Source organism: Onychomys torridus, chromosome 16, assembly GCF_903995425.1.
Source record: "Onychomys torridus chromosome 16, mOncTor1.1, whole genome shotgun sequence".
NCBI classification, from domain to species: Eukaryota; Metazoa; Chordata; class Mammalia; order Rodentia; family Cricetidae; genus Onychomys; species Onychomys torridus.
In genome coordinates this window covers 15,024,931-15,046,501 of record NC_050458.1, presented here as the reverse complement: position 1 = coordinate 15,046,501, position 21,571 = coordinate 15,024,931, and the positions used below count along the sequence as shown (strand labels likewise).

The window sequence follows — 21,571 nt, the reverse complement described above, 5'->3', positions numbered from 1 at the left end:
ATGTTAAATATAAACTCGGTTCATGGTATATGATATATAATTTGGACATATCTGGAGAGGGAAAATTATTTAGTGATGTTGATATATTAACAATCAGGCATTTAATAGCCAATAATTATAACTAAGTACAGAATAAAATATATAGTTTTGGAGAATGAAGAGAGTTGTGTATCTAAAAATTTTATTCATTTTTACATGTTTATCTTCTGGTCAATACTAGGTAAATATTTCATTTACCTTCTCAGAGGAAGTAGAGTAAATAAATATAAAAAAATATAGTGTCTGCTTTCTAGTTAGTATTAATAATATACATGGATTACCAGAAACAGAATGACTATGAAGGTAATGTTTCTGATATAAAATCATGGAAGAAGGTGTATAGAGTTTTTCATAACAATACCTCTAAATCTTCAATGAAAATTGTATACATACTTATATATATATAACATACATATATAACTATATATATATTTTGTTTGGGTGGTATCTAGTGACAGAAAATGCTTCTCAAGGGCTAAAACTCTCAGGTTGAAGGACAGTTGTGCTTAGTTGTGTCAAGACATGCTAAATGTATGCAAACCTAGGACCTTTACCACTAATCTCATTCAGAACGTGTGCAGTAGATTTTCAATGTCACTAGTGTGGCTTCTTGGAAAACATTCATTCTTATTATAACACAAAGACTTCAAACCACATTTTGTGGATTCCTCCAAGTGGTGTGTAGTGGAGGTTTCCAAAATGTAAATAAGTGAGGGTAATGAGGTACTGACCCTGGACACTACCACTTCTTTGTAATCAACACATGAACCAATAAATGATCACTCGAAAAGAAAGGTAATATTTGATTCTATTTTTGGTTGTAATAAGTCATCCTATTTTAATGTATTTTGATAAAATTCTTTATTTATCATATTATTCATAAATTATTATTATATATTTTTTTATTTTTTTTGGTTTTTCGAGACAGGGTTTCTCTGTGGAGCTTTGCGCCTTTTTTCTTGGAACTCACTTGGTAGCCCAGGCTGGCCTCGAACTCACAGAGATCTGCCTGGCTCTGCCTCCCGAGTCCTGGGATTAAAGGCATGCGCCACCACCGCCCAGCCCTAATATTTAAAAGTAGAAGTTTCATTGTGATCAGTACAGTTGTCCCATGAATGTTTTGTGATCATTTGATATTTCTACAAGTCATTTTCCAAAAGAATTTATCATTATTTTATATGTAAATTCATCATCACATCAAATACTTCACAATATGGGATTCTTTTTGGATGTCAAATAACTTGACACAGAAAATAATTTGCTTAATATTCATTTTATGGCAGTACAGATTTAGTAAATGTGACAGTCAATTGGCTAAATTATCATGAATTGCATTTTAATGAAAAATATTTTATTATTTGTTCACTTTTATCATTGAGACAGTTTGTAATCAGTGAGCAATAGCCAAGCCAATATAAAACTAAGTATTAATTTATACTTACTATTAAGTCAGAAGTATATGTGTAATTTAGATAACCTGAACATTTTGCAATACAAAGTCCAAACGATATTTCTTTCTAAGCCCTCCAGTACATTTTAAATTAGTATATATTTATCTATTTGAATATACATCATGATGTCATGTTACTTGATACAGGTTATTTGATAGTAAGATACTTAAGATATCTTAAGATACTTAAGAAAGTAAACACAAGTAACAGTACTTTTGAAATTTAACATTACCACTTAATTGCCAGGGTAAACATATTCATTGAGGATTTTTAAATATCAAGAATGTAATGTAGATTCAACATTAATTTAGTATTTCATTGTAAAATATAATTTCATAAGATCAATATTGAATAATTCTTGAAACTGATTTATAAGTTAATTCTGTTTAGACAATAACTTTAAATGCTCTGGACAGTGACAGTTTTATATAAATAATAGTTGATTAAAAGAAAACACTACTTTGTATCATTTCAAAGTTTTTCTATCTCAGTTTACAAGTCTCTTCTCTAATGTGAATGTTGATTTGACCATGAATTCTATTAGACTCTACTGGACACAGCTTTGAAATTGTGGCAATTATTACCATTTGAAATGCAAACTGATTTAGCTGCTTTCTCAGCTTCTGTATATGCTTAGTAAAAATAGTACCATTGGACATAATGAAGCAGAGACATCCTTTGATTTAAACATCAAGTTCAGTGAGTTTGATAGTGCTTTCATGCACTGGCCTTTCCCCTGCAAGATTCATGTAAAGGATGCTCAATATAAGAAGAAAAGCAGGGCTGAAGAGTTGACTCATTGTTAAGAACATTTCTTGCTCTTGCAAAGGACCTGGGTTTGATTCCCAGCATCTAAATAGAGGCTCACATTCCCTTGGGAACCAAGAGTGAATCTGGTACACAGATTTACATGCAGGTAAAATATTTCATAAACTAATAAAAATCAGGCCGGGCGGTGGTGGCACATGCCTTTGTCCCAGCACTTGGGAGGCAGAGGCAGGCAGATCTTTGTGAGTTCGAGGACAGCCTGGTCTACAGAGCAAGATCCAGAAAAGGTGTAAAGCTACATAAAGAAAACCTGTCTCAAAAAAACAAAACAAAACAAAAAAATAAAATAATAAAAATCAATCTAAAAATATTTTTTAAAAAGGAAAAGCAAACTACAAAATCACTTCAATGAACAAAAATAATACAATGTGTAAATGATGACATGGAGATAATTGCAACGTTAGAAATATTTTTATTTCATTTCAGCATTACTTTATTTTGGATATAAATATGTACACTTTTTGTTTTGCATGTTTTCATTTTAAATGTTGATTACATTTTTCATCATAACATGTCTTCTTATTATTATGTGCTATGTACAATTTCATTGATTGATTCAGATAAAATACTGAAATTAAGGACGTGATAGGAAAACAACATGCACAAACCAAAGCTCACACACACAGCTAAGGGGATCTTCTTGGACTGTAAAGACACATTTAATGTGTACATTTTTTAATTGGGGGTCCATATACTCATGTTTAGCAGATAGTCTTTCTTGACTTCTGGATGAATTAGAGCGTAATTAGGAATCAATGTGTCATCAAATTTGAATTGGATTTAAATTTAATAAAAAGGAATTTTTAATCCAGTCATGTTATCAGATTTCATTTTGTACATTCTCTAAACTCTACTCTTACAATGGCTTATGTTTCTTAACTTATATATTTATTGTTAATGTTATAAAGCTAGTACAAAAATAATTTTTATGAGAATGCCTTACGAAACCAAATTGGATATTGTTCACACCATTTCTGACTGTTATAACTTGCATGTGTAGGCTTGTCATTCTCCATTGTCATGATTCCAAATGTGACACACACTTATGATTTGTATAAGCATGTTTTGTATATGTATTTCATTTCATTTTTTATTTTTATATGGGGAAATGTCTTTTTAATAATAATGAATTTATATTGTAGGTATGTTTCATGCTATAAACACAGTATTTTAAAAGATAACTCACCATAATTACAGGACAATCTAATTTTGTTAAAACACTTTACATACACAATTCTGTTTAAGTGATGAACAGATTTTTTTTGAATGTACATTTTTTCCTTTAATTTGGTTGTATGTCTTGTTATGTTTTAATGTGCTGTTGAAGGCAAATGTTTTGTGATTTTACAACAGCATACTTCATTTTTTCAGAAAAAAGTTAAACAGTAGATTTAAGATTGGATAAATTATTATATATATGTATGTATATATAATGCTGCATTATTGATACACTTCATTCTAAGCTATTTTATACATTTAATAATGCCTTGTTGATGCATTTCATTCTAGGAATTGTGTCAACATTGACAGATACCATGTGTATAGACAGTAATGTATACACACATTTTAAATGATTTTAAACTATTAAACATATTTAATTCATTTATATGCTTGAAATACATTTACATGATTGAAAAACTTAATGTTTCTTACACTCTCAACTTAAACAGGTACCAGTATCATTATTCTGAACTGGTTTATGCTTGATGTAAATAACTACAAAAATATTCTATAAAATGTTATTGGGTGTTTTTACTACCTTATTGGAGGAGTCAGTATGGGTCTTTTAAATAGACCTACCTATATTAAATATAATTATTCCTATTATTTTCATTAATCATATTTACTCCTCAATTAGAGGATGTCTCAAGATTGCAAGTAATCCATCATACCCCCAGATTGCACTATCACATTCTGAAGTGGTACAAAAAAATGTTTAATGATTTACTTCTAAATGTTCAGATGTCACACTTTCTCAAAGTGATGTTTCTGAAAATATAGGTCAGAGTTAACCTGTTTCCTATTCCCATTTGGAATTCTCTTTTAACCATGACAGTGTTAAAAATGTGACTCTTTCATGGTAAATATGTGTAGTAATAGTACTTTTAAATTATCCTACTTTTTACTAATAATCTGATTTCAGCTTTATTATTAAATCCATTCATTCATTTATATTTACTTCATGTATTTTTTTGAGTGCCTACTCTATTCCAGGCACTAATCTAGATGTAGGTCTGCAGCAATAGGCAGATATCCAAACATCTAAATCTACACTTTGCTTGCATTCTAATATGTTGGTGGAATAATAAGACTGTGTGTGTTAAAACATAACTGATACATAAAATATCTGATTGAAAAACATGTTTGGCTAGACTTTGGTTTTAAAATAACGAATTTTTTGTTGCTTCCTCACTAAATCTTGTTATATTTTGGGGTAATGGAAAAATAAATAATTACTATTACCATTGCTCCATTCCTTTTTCTAAATTGTACCAAACATGGATTCCCATTCCAAGTTTAATCTGGACTTGTATCTGTGTCCTGGGTGCTATGAGAAAGTGGTTCTGGTAATCAATCTATCCGAACTTTCTGGTGAATAATTAGAGTTGCCACCTAAGCCTGTTTTCAAGAATCAAAAAACATTAAGAAGTTGTTTTTCAAATACATTTTATTTCAAATTAATCATAATGGCTTTGTAGTGAGGTGTGTTCATTCAACTCACTTGTCATGTTTTAGACAGTGTACACATTCCTCTATTTTCCTTGCTTTTAGTATGCCATGTTTATAGTAAGTGATTTCTTTATTTAAAACCAAAAGCCTTGCAGCTGGAAAGGTGGCTCGGTGGTTTAGAGCACTTATTGCACAGCTCTTAGAGAGAACAGGAGCTCAGTTACAGAACCTACCTGTCACGTTTTAAAGCCACCTTGGAACTCCACTTTAAGTGATCTGACAGCCTTGTCTCCCAGTCACAAAACACACACACACACACACACACACACACACACACACTTATAGAATAAAATCAAATTTTGGATGCTTCGTTGAAGCACTACAAATGTTTAAGCATTAGGTTTTCATCTGGCTTTCATAAAATTTTAAAACAGAAAGATTAATTAAATTTTCACTCACAATCACAAGAAATAAGACTATCATTTCATAGAAATGACTCACCATTGCTACATGAAAGTCACATAAGCATTTGTTTGTCAATCGGAATAGAGATCATCCTTATTAAATATTATTTTAGCAATTAGCACAGGCATATTTGCACAGCTACTGTGAATGTAGTAAATTCTAAAACTTATTTTTTTCCTGATTGATATTTTAAAGTAAATTTATTGTTCGGTATAATCTGTTAATTTGCATGTGTATTTCATCTCTGTTTCTTTCATGTGTTATTATTAAATAATTCTTGTGAAAGTCTGATGAGATTGACAAGTATGGGAATTCATATTGGAAAAATTCCATGGCAATCATCTCGGCAGTTTCCTGCCTAGAAAATAAGGGCTCCATAGTCATACCCCTTACGTTTTGAGTTCAAGACAAACAGGATGATCACACCCACTAATATGAAAACAGCACAAGACAAGAAAAACACAAATGTTTTAACTGATGCTGCGATGTACTCCTTTTGGAGTGGCTAAACAACCTTATATATGTTTCTCAAATCAGCCTAATTCAGCATACTGAAATCAAAATACTGAGAAGTATACATAAAAAAATATCACTCCATTAACTTAAAAATATTCAGAAACATTTTATGCAGAACCTTTCAGTCTTTACTAATAGTTCAAGCTACAAAATTGAGAGCTTTTTGTTCTTGTTAAGCATTTAAGTATTCATTTAAATAGATACTCAATAAGTCCTATGATTCTGCAATAAGATTAATTTTTATTATATGATAATCATTCCAAATCAAGAATGTACAAACTTTACAGATATTAATTTTAAAAAAAGAAAATCCCAATTTGGAAATTTAATGTAGAAGAGAAATATGTAGTTCTATATTTACAGTTACAATAAAAATTAGTAAGAAACATACTCTTATAAATGGATGTTTATAAATCAATATACATGCATATAATGAACTACTAATATTTAGAAATATTCATTGTTATTTTAAAACAATGTCAGATTAAAAAATCCCTGTACTTAATTGATACTGTTTTTTTCACTTCAAAATGAAATCTTTTTTAAATTTTATTCATTTTAGAATTGCTTTATCTAAATTTTTTAATTCAAATAATGAAAAATATTAACTAAATTCAGGCAGCATGTCAACAGTATAAGAGGAAAACATCTCATGGCCTTGAATATCTTCCCTAGTTGGATCCTTGCCTGGCAAATGAGATTAGGATAAACATTTATTTATACATGATGCCTTCAGCATCTCACTTTTTCATCATTTTTTCATTCATATTTTGATTTCAAATTTTCTTTTGTACTTGCTTGTTTTAAAAGAGAAAAGCTTGATATTTTCCTAGAAATTGAAATGATATGAAACCATATTATTCAAAACATAATTTTGAGAAAACCGTGGCTACATAGTTATTTATTCTGTCAAATCAATCTACTAAAAAATCAACCAATGAGCCTAAAAAGAAGAAAATCACTGATTGAGGGTCCTGTAAAGAATTTTCTCCTCCACCTTTGTCCACCTCAATGTATTCTTTTAGAATGCTTTTTTTTGTTTGTAATTGCATTCATAGCTTGATACAAACGATCCTCGGGGGGGAGGGGGAAGTCTGGTGGACTTCACATTTTAGTGGTGTGCCTGTGCTTTAATTAACCATGCTGATTATCCTTAAGGTAACAGTAGAAAATATAACTGATTAAACTTATCAAAAAGCTAAAAAAAAAAAAAATTCAAAAGAAAAAGTTAGCATCTAGTGCTACTGTGTCCCACAGGTTCTTCTCCATTGACCCACACTACCTCCACTGGTGAGTTAGAGGAGCAAATCAGGACTGCCACTGGTGCTATTGCTGTTGCTAGCACACCTGCAGATGTTACTGTATCCAGTGTTACAGCTGTCACCAGCCATAGACTTGCCGAGGAACAGCGAGCGCAAGTTACAAGTCTCAGAAATTCAGGTCTGGATCACAACACATCCAAGGACCAGCTCTCTCCTCATCAAGCAGATACACAAAGTACAAGGAGAAGACCACGAAATGCTGAACAGATAGAAAGAACTAAAGACCTTGCAGTTGTTACTCATAGAGGTATTGATGTTATTTTACTTGTGCCCATTAAGTTTCCGCCAAAGCTGTATTTGGTGATGATTCTAACTAGACAAGGAGTTGTAAGAGAGAGCCAAGGGGTAGAACGTAAACTATTTGTCCCTCAGATGCCTTCCACTTTTTCTTACATTTTTGCCAACTTAAAAAGCATAATTTGAGTTAGCTGAACAATGTATATAGTCTGGGCTAAATTAAAATAATTTGGAAGTACAGAAATTAAAAATAAATCAAAGTACCATGGAAATGATATAGTGGGAGATGATTCAAAAGTAGAAGGGGGTATTTTTAAAAGGTAAAGCACAAACGAGTGTTAAGTACTTGTTCTTATTACTTACCATCACAAACAATTTATAGAAAAAATAAGCATAATAAAGCAATCATTTTCTATAAATAAATGCATACATATGAACACAGAGAATTTATACTACATAGAGATTTTAAGTATTTACATTAATTTAATACATACATGTAAACATGTTAACTAGTACATAAGAAAATTAAATATTTGGAAAATATGGAACCATAGTTCATGTTATTTTATAATTTCTTGATGTAACTCTAAATTAGCTATTGCCTGATGTAAAAATCATATAAATAGTTTTTTTTTACTTTTAAAATAATGGTTATTGGTTGATATTATGAATAAAAACAATTAATTTAGATTATGTTTTAAGAGGAAATAAAATGTCACATATTGCAAAATTTCGACTCCATTAATACATGTAACTTTTGAAAAGTTGAGGAAGACAACAAGCATATTTTTATGTTTCCAAACAGCAAATTGCTTCAATACAGAGAAAAAACTCAAAATAGTATCAAAAATAAAGAGATCACTTCTATCAAGATATTAGTATCTAGTGAGCACATTGAGAATATAATACATGCATCCCATTTCGTTCTCAGACCCACATATGTTCTCTAATCTACATATGGCTTATGTAGTATGCTTGTGCATGGTTTATACAGACCATGATATAAGTACTTTAAAAACAATGTTATGCACATTCTCAAAGAAATCAAGATCTTGTGACATAAGTCAGTAGAAAAGAAAATCAAGCAAATTACATCTCCAAAGGAAATTGATTTCCATTTGATTTTATCCTGGAAGAACTTGGCAGGGTTCTTTAAATCACATAATCTAAAGCACAATTTTATCATGTAATAATTTCATTTAAAATATTTTATTGGTATTATCTTGTTTCTCTATTCAAATTTTTCCATGAATGTTGCTCATAATAAGAGGAAAGAATGATACTAAAATTATATTTAAATTTATCCCAAAATTCTTGTTTTGAATGAATGTTTTGAATGAACACTAAAGTAACCTACAATTACTGTATCACTCAAAAAAGGAAAGACAGCTTATGAGGCATATTTTATAAACATTTATGAAAATTAAGCTTTGCCCAAATTGACTGGCATGATTTTGTGAAAACCTATAGAATTAAAAAAACAATAGTTTGTACACATTAGAGTAGTAACTACTCATATTTAAAATAGACAACTCAGTAAGTAAATAAGAATTGAAAGTATTTGTTGAAAATTGATTTCCTATAAAAATAAATTTATTCATATAAATTTTAAAATGAAGATCATTACCTCGATAGAATTGAAGCCATGTATCTGCTGCTGTCTTAAATTTTTATTGCTATTTGAAAGACTTGTTTCCTGTCTATATTTATTTTAAAATGATTATTTTATACAGGACTCATTCAATGGGCCAACCTGCCTGGGAAATTTTCTTCATGGTTTTTATGTTGCCACACAGAGGAAAGCTTATACAGAAGGCATTAATGTTATATTAATTATTATTTTCATCCATTTAATTGTTATGTTTGTACCAAATTGAATTTAATTAAACTGGTCCTAATGTTACTCCAGTATCTGATACGCTCCATTGATTCTATTTGCCCAGTCTATTTGTTAGCTTTAGAACAAAGTTACTAATATAAGGCAAACATTACCCATGAAAATTTCCTAAATGTACATCAATTCTATTATTCTATGTGAATCACAGTTTTGACAAGCCCTAAAATAACAGCTAAATTTTGTGACATTGAACAGTTTTCAAAGATATGATTCCTAGCAAGTATAAATATCTAAATTGACATTGGTGAATATCAAAGTCATGTTCTTTAAAAAAAAATTATTCTAGTTTCTACTAAATACCTTAGTACTTCATGAGAATCAGAATGTTTTTTAGGGGACATGAAAATTACATGTTCTCCACCTTCAAAAAGTTCTCTGTTATAGTTCAAAAAGAAAACCAACCTGTTGGTGTAAGGAGATTTTGTAAAACATATTAGTGTTAGACACAGGTTTTTGGCAGTGTTTAAAATAAGAGTTAACCCAATCCAAAGCAATTCCTTAGTTGTATATATTTTACTAAACAATTCATATTCTTCTCCATCCTCTAGAATTTCTTTTAAAGGGTAAATTCAGGCCAACACTTAATGATGGCATGGGAATCCATCATCTGAATTCAGTCTCCAAATTTATCTCCTGGAACTCGCACAAACACTGCAGCTTTTTTTCCTTTCTTTCCTACTCTCTCTCTTTCTTTCTTTCTATTTCTTTTTACTGCTATATGTATTGTCTTTTAGTTTGCCTAACACACCATGTTTTTCTTGTTATTATCTTCAAATGATTTATAAATTATTCTATTTTTAAAGATTATAGTATTATTACACCATTTACCCACTTTTCTCTCTCCTCCTTCTTAACCCTCTTATAGGCCATTCCTTGAACTAATTCAAATTTATGACTTTTTTTAGTTAAGTGTTATATACATAAATAAACATTACATATATATTCCCAAATACATACACACATATATGTATATACATACATATGTGTATATGTAAATACACACACACACACACACACACACACACACACACACACACATATATATATTTCTAAATACAGAAGTACAAGCTCATCATTGTTCTAATGTCTCTTATATGTATATTTTTAGGGATGAGCATTTAGTATTGAGTAACAAGTTCGTATGCTCAGCCCCAAGGAAGATTATTTCCTCTGCTCTTAGCATTCCTTATTTGTTTGTGATTCTTGTGTAGGATTGAACCTAAGTGTTCCTATGTCCAAGATAGCATTTCTGTTGTTGTCCTTGTTGAATTCATGTTTAATCAGTCATGTTAGTGAGACTTTATGATTGTAACTTCTGAGATTCCTGGGAAGCACAATCCCACAGCAAATTCTTGCTCCTCTGGTTCTTACTGTCTTTCTAGCCATTTTTCTAGAATGTTCCCTGAGAGATACAAGATGGATTTGCTTTCCATTTTACTGGGTTTTGCAACTTCGCATCCTTCCTTTGCATTGGTTGGTTCTAATTCCATCTCATGATATGAAACTGTTTTAGAAACATTAAACTATCTAAACATAATTTGCTATTGTGACATATGTAGGTAAATCCTAACCATAGGTCTTATCTGGTGTATTCTTAGAATCTCTTGGGATTAAATTTTGCAAGAAATTACGTTCTTTCTTCTTGCTGCATTCATTTATCTTAGTATAGTTTTGGTATCATAGATGTATTTTGAAAATGTCTGTTACAATAATAAACAATTATTCTCAATATAACTACCAAGAAGATTCATTTAAGTTACTGAAATTATAAATGAGTGTTGCTCATTATATTGTCATAACTTTGGTTCCCTTTGAAAGAAAATTTTGTGTTTTTTATTTTGTCACTATTTTAAGTTTTGTTAAAAAACACATGTAATAAAGAAAATAGTAGTGTCATAAAACCACATATTATGTTACTAGTCTAGCTTTAAAATTTCCAGTGCATAACAACAAAATGCCTTATTACAGGCTGTGTACAAATTTTCTAACTCAAAAGATACCTTTAATTAAACAGAACTGAATTATAAAGTCAGTCAATTTCATTTGAACAAATATAGATATGGTACAGTGCATGCTATTTTGCTGAGGTTAATTATCCCCTAAAGCATAAACATTGGAGAGTTTCCTGTAGTGAAGGTTTTCAAAGTTCATAAATTAATGAAATTTTGTACTGTGCTAATTTTCTATTTTTCATTGTTTTCTCTGTTTGCATGTTGCAATTAATTTATTTTGGTCACTTTTTAAATCATCATTAGGTATTTATATATCCTCTTTCAATAATTCAAAGAAATTGAAGTGTCTTAGTTAGCATTCATAGTACTAATGAACACAGCAAGACTATGGAAACTGAAATTTAATATGGTATTTGACACTTGGGTTGTAAGGAGCTTAAGTGTATACATTTATCCATGAGAAGCTAAGTTTTACCTCACTATGTCCATTTTTATAAATATTTGTTTTTAAAGTAATGGTTTTAAAACAGATATTAATCAAGTATCTTTATACTCTCCCTACGAACAAGTTCCAAATCATTTTCCTCCATAGTTTAGTGTATTTTGAGATATGGTAAGAAACAGCCTCTGTGAACACTAAATTTAAGGAACGGAAGTCTAGTTTGAGTCCACATTCTGTTCTCCTTGTTTAGCTTTCTGATTTTGAATAATCAGTGTGAGTCCATTACCACAACAAAAACTAGTCATGCTGCCTTAGAGGAAAATATTTTTAAAAACGCAAAGAAAGAAAAATGATTTCAGACCAGGTGTTTAACATACAATAGTTGTTTTATTATTATCTACTATCTTATTATTATTTTTCTATCTTAACTAATTTACATACATTAAATTTTACTGAACAGTACTGATATACATGTGATCAGTATAGTCTAAGCCATGGATTGGTGCATGTTCTTTAGCGATTATTTACCTTGCCCTCCCTAAACATCTCCACCTCATTAATTTACTCTATCAATCACTTCTATCTACCTGAGTAGTCTACATATCTTTTAAGAGCTGAAATTTAACTTAAGAAACACTTTCCTCATAATGTGTTTAAAAGATACTGAAGCAAATGGAAGGAAGGAAGGATTTGGAAATAAAAGTCAATGAATCAAGTCAAATGGAATATATTTGAACTAATTCTAGAACACTTATTAGGAATTGGAAGCTAGAAATTTGCTTAAATTACTAGCAACCATAAAAAGTGCTTTCATTGGATATTTGTGTTGAATAGGAAAATAAATCCAAAACTAGAGTAAATAAGATTGCTGAACTATGTTTAAAGGAAAAATGACATTATTATACATAGACTTAAAAATAAGTGATATTTTTATTAAAATTTCAGATATTTGTAATTAAAAAAACATTTAAGTAGTCATTGTTTAAAATTCACTAGAATTATTTGAATTAACTGTAAGATATATTTTAACATTTTTCTTAACAATTATTCATAAAAATTTATAGAGCTAACTCTAATACTAATATGTCCATATTATACTTTTAAACAAATTCAACTAAAAATTGACGTCAATTAGAACTTAAATATGTAAGAATAAATTAGAATTACTATATCTCGTTTTTTCTTCATTTTTTATCCCAGATTATTATCACACCATCATTTTATAGAATATATTATTGCCTTGGGGAGGCTAAGGGAGAACTTAGCACTCATATATACTGAGTACTATTCATTCATTCTCATTAATTCATTCAAAATCCATTTAGAAATCATTGTACTGAGATTATAGATTACATAAAATGTAATATTATATAAGTTTAACATTGTAAGTAGATTTTAATAATAGATTATAAAAATAATTGAGTATCCTTCAACAAGAAATGATCAGCCATACCACAGAAACAATAAATTAGAGATAATATATTCTGTAGTCATTTACTTATTTTAAGATTATAAAATAATTATATCTGTTTTTCCACAAAATGATAATTAATGTCATTTCTTAATGAAATCCTTGGTGTCTGTAAATTTTATGATTAAAATATCTGAATCCTTTGACTTGGGATTTTCCCTCTACATAAATATAATGATCATTAATATTTCATTTTTGTACTTCCTAGTATAAATTTAATAAGATAACTTCAACTATGTGTGCAGTGAAATATTTGATGTGAAGTTTCTAGACATCACCTATGTTGGTTTGCAGAGCAAAGCAATTCTTTCATAGTATGTTTAATGACAGTGTTCATATCAATAAGGTGTTATATTCTTGTTAGAATTACACTTAATTGTGTATCACTGAGGATGAAGTGGACTTTCTAAATTTAAACTAAAGCTTAAAAGAAAATACAGTTTAAGTATCACTCTCTAAATAAGAAACAGTACTTTTATTTTTAGTTTTAAGGGAAGAATGCTTATTTAAGTATCACAGTTCATTAAGGTAAGCAATTTTATTAAAAAATAAAAGCAGGAATTTTGACTTTTAATGTTCTTTTCAAGTAAGCTCTACAAACATTAATAAGATTCGTATAAAATGTTCAAGCACCAGGCTTTTTTTAATTATTGAAATTAGATTCTTCTCTCACTCAACACATCCCAACCACAGTTTACCCTCCCTCCACTCCTTGAGCTCTTTCTCACCTCTCTCTCCCCCAGATCTACCCCTTCTCTTTTTCCTCATCAGAAAAGAGTAGATTTCCAAGAGACAGACAGACAGGACAGAACAGCATACAGCAAGACAAGACAAAAGCCCTCATATCGAAGCTGGCCAAGGCAACCCAATAAGAGGAAAAGAGTCAAGAGCAGAAAAAAAGTCAGAGATAACCAGCTCCCATTGTTAGAAGTCTCACAAGACACCAACCCAACAACCATAACATAAAGCAGAGGACCTGGTGCACACCTAAGAAGGCCCAGTGCTTGTTATTTCAGAAAACACAGTAACTTTATAAAGATAGCTCTAGATAGAGAAAGGGTTCTATTTTATACAAAGCTTTGTTTCAGATACTAGTTTGACATTATTTCTAATGCAAAATATCAACAGTGTCAAATAATTCTTCAATGTTAAATATGTGCATGTCATTAAGTTATATGGTTTCCTGTAAATATATGTTAAGTATTTTCAGGTAATTAGTAGCATTTTCATATGTTGTGTTAATGTATTTGCAGAGTAGACAACATATTGTTGAGGTTTGCTCTGGTTTGCCTGTCATTAACATCATCACATTGAAAAATTTACTTTATAATTTTTTTTCACTGTGTTTTGATGGATACTGAGTAATGTCCATCCAGGAATCAGATAGTAAACTCTTACTGCAAATTTTATCTCTTGCCAATTGTGGAATGATGTCATATTAATATTAGACATCAGCTGTATTTTCAAGGGAAAAGTTGCATGGATAAAATGGTACAGAAACTGTATTTGTCAATTATAAGAAAAGGAACAACCACAAACGGATAAGAAATTTAGATAATGATGCATGAGAATGATGTGTCATGTGTGATGTCTCCTGTGTGATGTGTCTTAGTGTTGAAATAAAAAGTTAAGAGAAAATTTATATGAGGAAATCTACTCTAACATTTTTAAAATTATAGATCACATGCTTTTGAATACTCCTAATATACAATACGAGTGATAAAACACTCAGAGTGTAGTGAGATAGCTGGATGGGTAAAAAGCTTGCAGTCTCTAGGTTTAAACACTAGGAAAAACTTGGTGAAAGTAGATGGAAAATTTCTCCAAGTTCTCACCTGACACAAAAATGTCCACCAGAGCACACACATGTGCAAGTTTATAACACACGCAGACACACATGCACACAAACACACACAAATAAAACAGTAAACAGACTAATGTAAAATATGTAAAATAACAGATATTCAAAATTGGGATTAGGAAGAGACAAAGTGTATATTCTAAAAGCATATCAAGGAATCATTCTATAATGCAAGATTAATGTCAATTTTATTCTATAACTGTTTATTATATCTGTTAATATCATGTATTAATTTACATATTCATCATGCTATGGTTGCCTTGGTGGTTGAGATAATATGTTTTTATTTTCTGAATATTTAAACTAATAAGTTCTATTAGATACAATAGAAAAGGTTATTGATATCATTTAAGATGAAAACTTAGGATTTACTCTGTTCTTGTCTTCTACATATGAAGTCAGTCACGTGTATACTCTCTTAGGGCCCAATATCATCTTTCCCTTAAATTCCCCAAACTGTCTAATTAGGATTCAACTATGGCTTCCTTTTAGTATGGATTGCTCCTAAGGGTAAATTAGATTGTTTTTCCTACTTTCTTTGTTACTATATTCTACTATATTTAATTACTTATTCATTTACTTAACCTTTTCTTCTGGAAACCTTTTTTGCTAATTTTTATTCTCATCTTTCTCATTTTTCTTCATTTTCTGTCCATTTCCTTGTTCTTTTAGCCTCTACAAACTCTCTCCCTCTTTTTCCTCATTTCCATTAGTTTCTTTCCTCCTTTCTTTCATCATGTAAAATATTACAATATTGACAAGTGAAAATAATCCTTCTGCTGTAATTCATACTAAAACATGAAAAAGACAGTAATGAGCTGATGGTTATTTGTGCTGTGCTGACACCATAAATGAGCTGTGTGATATATGTTGGCCATTTTGACAGGAAATCGGCAAAGAACTGTTGGAGATATAATACTGAATATGAGACCTGAATAACACAACTGAGATCACTATAGTCTTAGATTTACTCTGCTATGCCCTGGAAAAATAGTGACAAAAAGACATGGTCTGAGCTCATACATTACCTAGTATTCAACTCTCAGTTGAGGGAAAACAAACATTAACATTTAACATTCCTGGAGTACAGAGCACAGGACGAGAATGATATGGATAAAGTGGATTATAGGGAGTAATTGAATATTTGGACTGAAACGTTCTATAAAAAAATCTAATTCATTGGTGGCAGAAATAACTGAAAGATAATATGATCTAATTAAAATGTAACAGTAAGTCAAGTAGAGGGGACACATGACTTTAATTCAGCACTGTGGATCTCTGTGAGTTCAAGGCCGGCCTGGCGTACAAAGGGAGTTCCAGGCAAACGAGCGATACGGGGATACATAAAGAAACCCTGTCTCGAAAAAACACAGACAGACAGACAGACAGACACACACACACACACACACACACACACACACACACACACACACATACACACACACATATACACACACACACCAGTAAAATTTTATTGAGCTTTAAATAAATAAGAAACAGACATTAAAATATATACAAAAGTCCAACTAACAGTTAATAGTGAGAGGGCATCTATGTATTAGGCTAGGGTCCTCTCAAAATTCAGTGTGGATCAACCAACTAACTGGTGTGTTCCAAGGGAGATGGTGACTTGATAGTATTGCAGTGGTATCTGATCTTCTAAATTTCAAAATCTTAAGGTTACAGTAGGGATATTTAATAGAAATATGATTACCATGTGGAGACAGTAACATACACCAGTGGTAATGTTCTGTCTATGCATTCTGAGATCTTGTCATCCGTGAAAATATGATACCATTGGTAAAATAAATAGGATCATACAGTATTCATGACAATAATCCAGGTAGTCATTAAAAATAACTTCTGACATCCACTATAATTTTACAGGAAAATCAGTTCATAAATTGATGAAAAATGAGATTAATGAAGTCAAATTTTAGTGCATGGTTTTGGCTTTTACAATAAATTCTCCAACTACAGACATTGTTTTTAATGTGTTTTTACATTAAGACAAAAAAAGAAAATATTTTTCTCTCTCTTATCTTATTTTTATACACTGGAAGGCTAAATTATAGACTACAGTAAAATATAGTGACATTACACAAAAATTGTTGTCATATTAATATTCTCAAAAAACATTTAAATCTTGTACTTTTACTAGTCAGATGTATTTCACTTGCTTGAGTTCCCAGGTCATATCTTATGAAATTAAATAACATTGATTTTTTTAATTAAAAAGCATAAACAATGACATATGAGAGAATATATAAAAAAATTTTAACTTACAGTTTTTTGTAATATAATTATACTTGTTAATTTTGATACAAAAATTTGATATTAGCGAAAGAAATACCTGTGACAAATAAAGAGTTGTCAATATTTGGATGGCATTACCTAAAAATATTTATCTTTTTTGTTTTTCTTTTTTCTTCTCTTGACTTTTTTCAGTATCCATTTTCATGTGGAAAATTGTGTTCAGTGTTATTCTGGAGTAATCTAAGAAATCTATGCTCATAAGTATCCTGATATCTTTTTAATACGTAATTATGGAATGTGTATCATGCCCATCTTCTGTTATATTATTCTTGTTTCATTGTGTTTATGATATCATCAAAGCAACATCATTCATAACACTAAATATATCTTATATTTCTAATGTTTTAAAATTTTGCTTAGAAAATTACCTTTTGGGTGAAATAAGAGAAAAATATTAGTATTTACTTGGTAATAGGTTTATGTACATTTTAAAGTTTACATAAAATATTCTGTTTGTCAATGGAGCTTATGGCAGTATTAGATAGTAAAGGTTATTTCATAGGCTAGAAAGATGGCTCAGTGGTTAAGAGCATTGACTGCTCTTCTAGAGGTCCTGAATTCAATTCCTCACAACCATCTGTAACCATCTGTAATGAGATCTGGTGCATTCTTTTGGCCTTCAGGCAGACATACCAGCAGAACACTGTATACATAATAAGTAAATAAATAAATACTTTTAAATAAATTACTTCATTTGCAAATGAATGATCTGAGTGTTAATTTTAATATTATTATCCAGTGTTACTCATAACTCAAAGCATACACCTGCATTACACCAATTTTATCATTTTGGATGGACCTGCCTTCTTATATAACTTGGAGGAGGTCTTTAAAGCAAAGTACATTATTGAAATAACTTCATTGTCATAAAAATGCTCTTGTTTTACTGATGTTATTTTTCAGATTTTAAACACCTCAATTTAAGCTAATATTAACTTTTTAATTTTGTTTGGCTTATTTTTTATAGTAGCATACAATTTGTTGTTTTGTATGAAATGGACAAAAATGGGAAGATACTATTTAGTGAACTGAACACAGAAAAACAGGTTGCTAGGATTGCGTAGCTACAACTCTAGCACCAGCAGGGTTGAGATAGGAGAATTTGTTGAGTTTTTTTTTTTTTTTTTTTTTTAGTATTTTCAAAGACAGTAAAATTTCATTTATTTTCATTTTCTTTTTTTGTTATTTATTATATTTGTGTTTTAATTTTACACATCAGCCATGGGTTCCCCTGTCCTTCCCCCTCCTGCCCCCACCCCCACCTTCCCCCCATCCCCTCCCCTCCATTCCCATCTCCTCCAGGGCCAAGACTCCCCTGGGGATTCATTTAAACCTGGTGGATTCAGTACAGGCAGGTCCAGTCCCCTCCTTCCAGGCTGAGCAAAGTGTCCCTGTGTAAGCCCAAGGTTCCAAACAGCCAGCTCATGCACTAAGGACAGGTCCCTGTCCCACAGCCTGGGTGCCTCCCAAACTGTTCAGGCTATTCAATTGTCTCACTTATCCAGAGGGCCTGATCCAGCTGGGGCCTCCACAGCCGTTGGTTCACAATTCATAAGCTTCAATTTGTCTGGCTATTTGTCCCTGTGCTTTTCCAATCTTGGTCTCAACAATTAACACTCTTACAGTCCCTCCTCTTTCTTGACAATTAGACACCTGGATCTCCACCTGGGGCCTGGCCAAGGATCTCTGCATCCACTTCCATCAGTTATTGGATGAGAGTTCCAGCACGACCGTTAGGGTGTTTGGCCATCTGATCACCAGACTAGGTCAGATCAGGCTATTCCAGGAAACAGGGACACCTAGTGATTCTTTGTCTCAAAAAGTAGAACATACAATTAAATCTAAAATAATTAAAATGAAGCAAACTTAAAGATAAGAAATTGAAATATTTTATGTGTTACTTCTTCTCAAACAATCACCAGAATTTACCTGTGAAAGATGTGGTCACCAAGAACATGTCATATTCTTCTTGGTAAAATATATAAAGTGACTAGAATTTCTACTGGTGCTTGAATCTGAAAACCAATTCACTTCTCTGTCTTTTAAAGTAAAGGAAAACAGTCCTGTGTTAGAGACATTTTTAACTTCTTCAGAATTATTTCAAGCATTTTCACCCATTTTTGCAACAAGCTGCCACTCTTGCATGTAGTTTTCAGAGCATATGGCAGACCTGCTGTGAGCAGAGTGAAGTCACACAGTTCCTCTTTATACCCTTCAGTAGAGCAGAGCAGCATGGTGTTGAGTTTGGTTACACATTGCATAGGGTAGCCTTCCCTTCATGATTACATCATTTGTATTCTGAATCATGGGGTATTGCTTTTAATGCAGATGCTTGAACTTTCCACAAAATATTCTCTAAATGGTATTTCTTCATAATATCAATAGAGCTTTTAAGTAACAGACATTTTCAGAATTATTTTATTCAGTTCCTTAGTGAGGTTTGTGCTTTTTCTTGTTTCATAGACTTATAATAATGCAAGCAAAAGTTTCACCAGTTTTTCTGAATTTTTCCACTGGGATAAAAAATGAAGCCAAGAGTGGTTTTCCTGAAAAGAACAGATAATGGGTACAATTTCATGTAACAGTTACCTTTTCATTACATGTTGCATTTTTAAAATAAACTTCCATATTATGGGGCAACAAACATGAGATTGTGTTTTCTACTATAAGAAAATAGCTAATGCATTTGATGGGTATTAAATCATCTGAAGTCTTTAAGGTATATCACTGTAAAATGTAGTTAAAAAGCAGGCATTACTGATTATTTTAAATTTAAATCATTAAGTAACAAGAAATAAATTTGGAAAACAGGAACTAATGATAGGGCATATTTTTTTTCTTAATCCAAAGTGCTGTTATTCTGTATTTAGATAGAGATGTCAATGGTCACATTGGGGTTTGGGGTTTTAGAGTCACTGATTGCCTTCAACCACCTACTGAGCATCCTTTATCTCCACATCTGTATAAAGGAAATCATTATTATTATGTTGATTTCTTGCTTGTTTGATTTTTAAAAGGTAGCGCCATCTTCTTGATCCTGTATGAAAAGAAAATGTATTCTAGTAGTATAAAAAATCTTTTTTCTTGAAGAAAAGTTAAATGTGACCGTATTAAGAAAAAAGTAGCACCAAGAATTATTTTTAGTTGTTCTTTGCCTTTAAGATTAAAAAAAAAAAACAATTGAATTTTGATAAATTGTATTAGTAGCAAAGATATTTAGCTGGAATATATATATATCAAAGTAGTTTGTAACAATTCATCTCCAACATTTGTTAGGTTATTTTTTTCCTTGAATTTGCCCTTAATTCCATCTTTCTAACTTCAATGCTGAAAAACTATTTAATTATCATTGGCTCTATCCTTGTGAATTCTCTATTCTTCTTGACAATGAGATTGGTATAAAAGGGTGCAATCGTGTGGTCTGGATCTTCAAAACATTTCCTAAGACACTAGTAACCCACCAATGGCAGGATAATAATGAATAGCCACTAATTTCTTCTGGGTGATATCCTTTGAAATATGCCACTTGTTATGAGAACTTCACACATGTTTATCATAATCCATATATACATATACACATACATACTCATTTACCATACCAGATATATTAGGAAGCAAAAGAACATTGTATTACATTAAGAAGAATACTTGTATAGTAAATAATTTTAGATATATTAGTGTAAAGGGTTCTCGGGTGTTTGTACTGGGTCTGTCACCTAGAATAGCAGATACAAGGCAGTGATTATTCCCAATTTAAAGGATGGAGGTAATGTACCTTAAACAGAGTGTGATATTGCAGGCAGGCTGGAAGAACAAGGAACCTCTCCTTGTCCAGGTTAGCTAACTCGAACCACTGGCATGCTGTTGAACCCCAAGAAATGAAAATGCTCACCTTGCTTCTCCTACTCCCTCTATCATACTATTACACTGGTCAGGTGTTGATGGAATCTGTTGATCAAGTTCAATATCTCAGTTCACTAGATATTCAGAAAAACCACTGGGTATCTTATTAAACTATTTACTTCCATTTTCACAGATCTATAGGATAACTTTATATTCTGCTCTTTAGTTTGAGCAGTAACACACCTAGTGTAGAAAAGATAT

General features: G+C 31.1%; 1 protein-coding gene across 3 annotated transcripts in view; it reads left to right on the top strand.

The window, feature by feature from the left end:
- The window catches only part of Csmd3 (CUB and Sushi multiple domains 3), a 1,137,155-nt gene that overhangs the window by 421,383 nt on the left and 694,201 nt on the right, over positions 1-21,571 (top strand). For 2 of the 3 annotated variants that reach the window (XM_036207646.1, XM_036207645.1), the window contains exon 7: positions 7,227-7,538. The exons of the other annotated variant lie outside the window; for it this stretch is intronic. In XM_036207646.1, the coding sequence (XP_036063539.1) occupies positions 7,227-7,538 (312 nt within the window). The remainder of the gene's footprint in view (positions 1-7,226; positions 7,539-21,571) is intronic. 3 annotated transcript variants of the gene reach the window in all.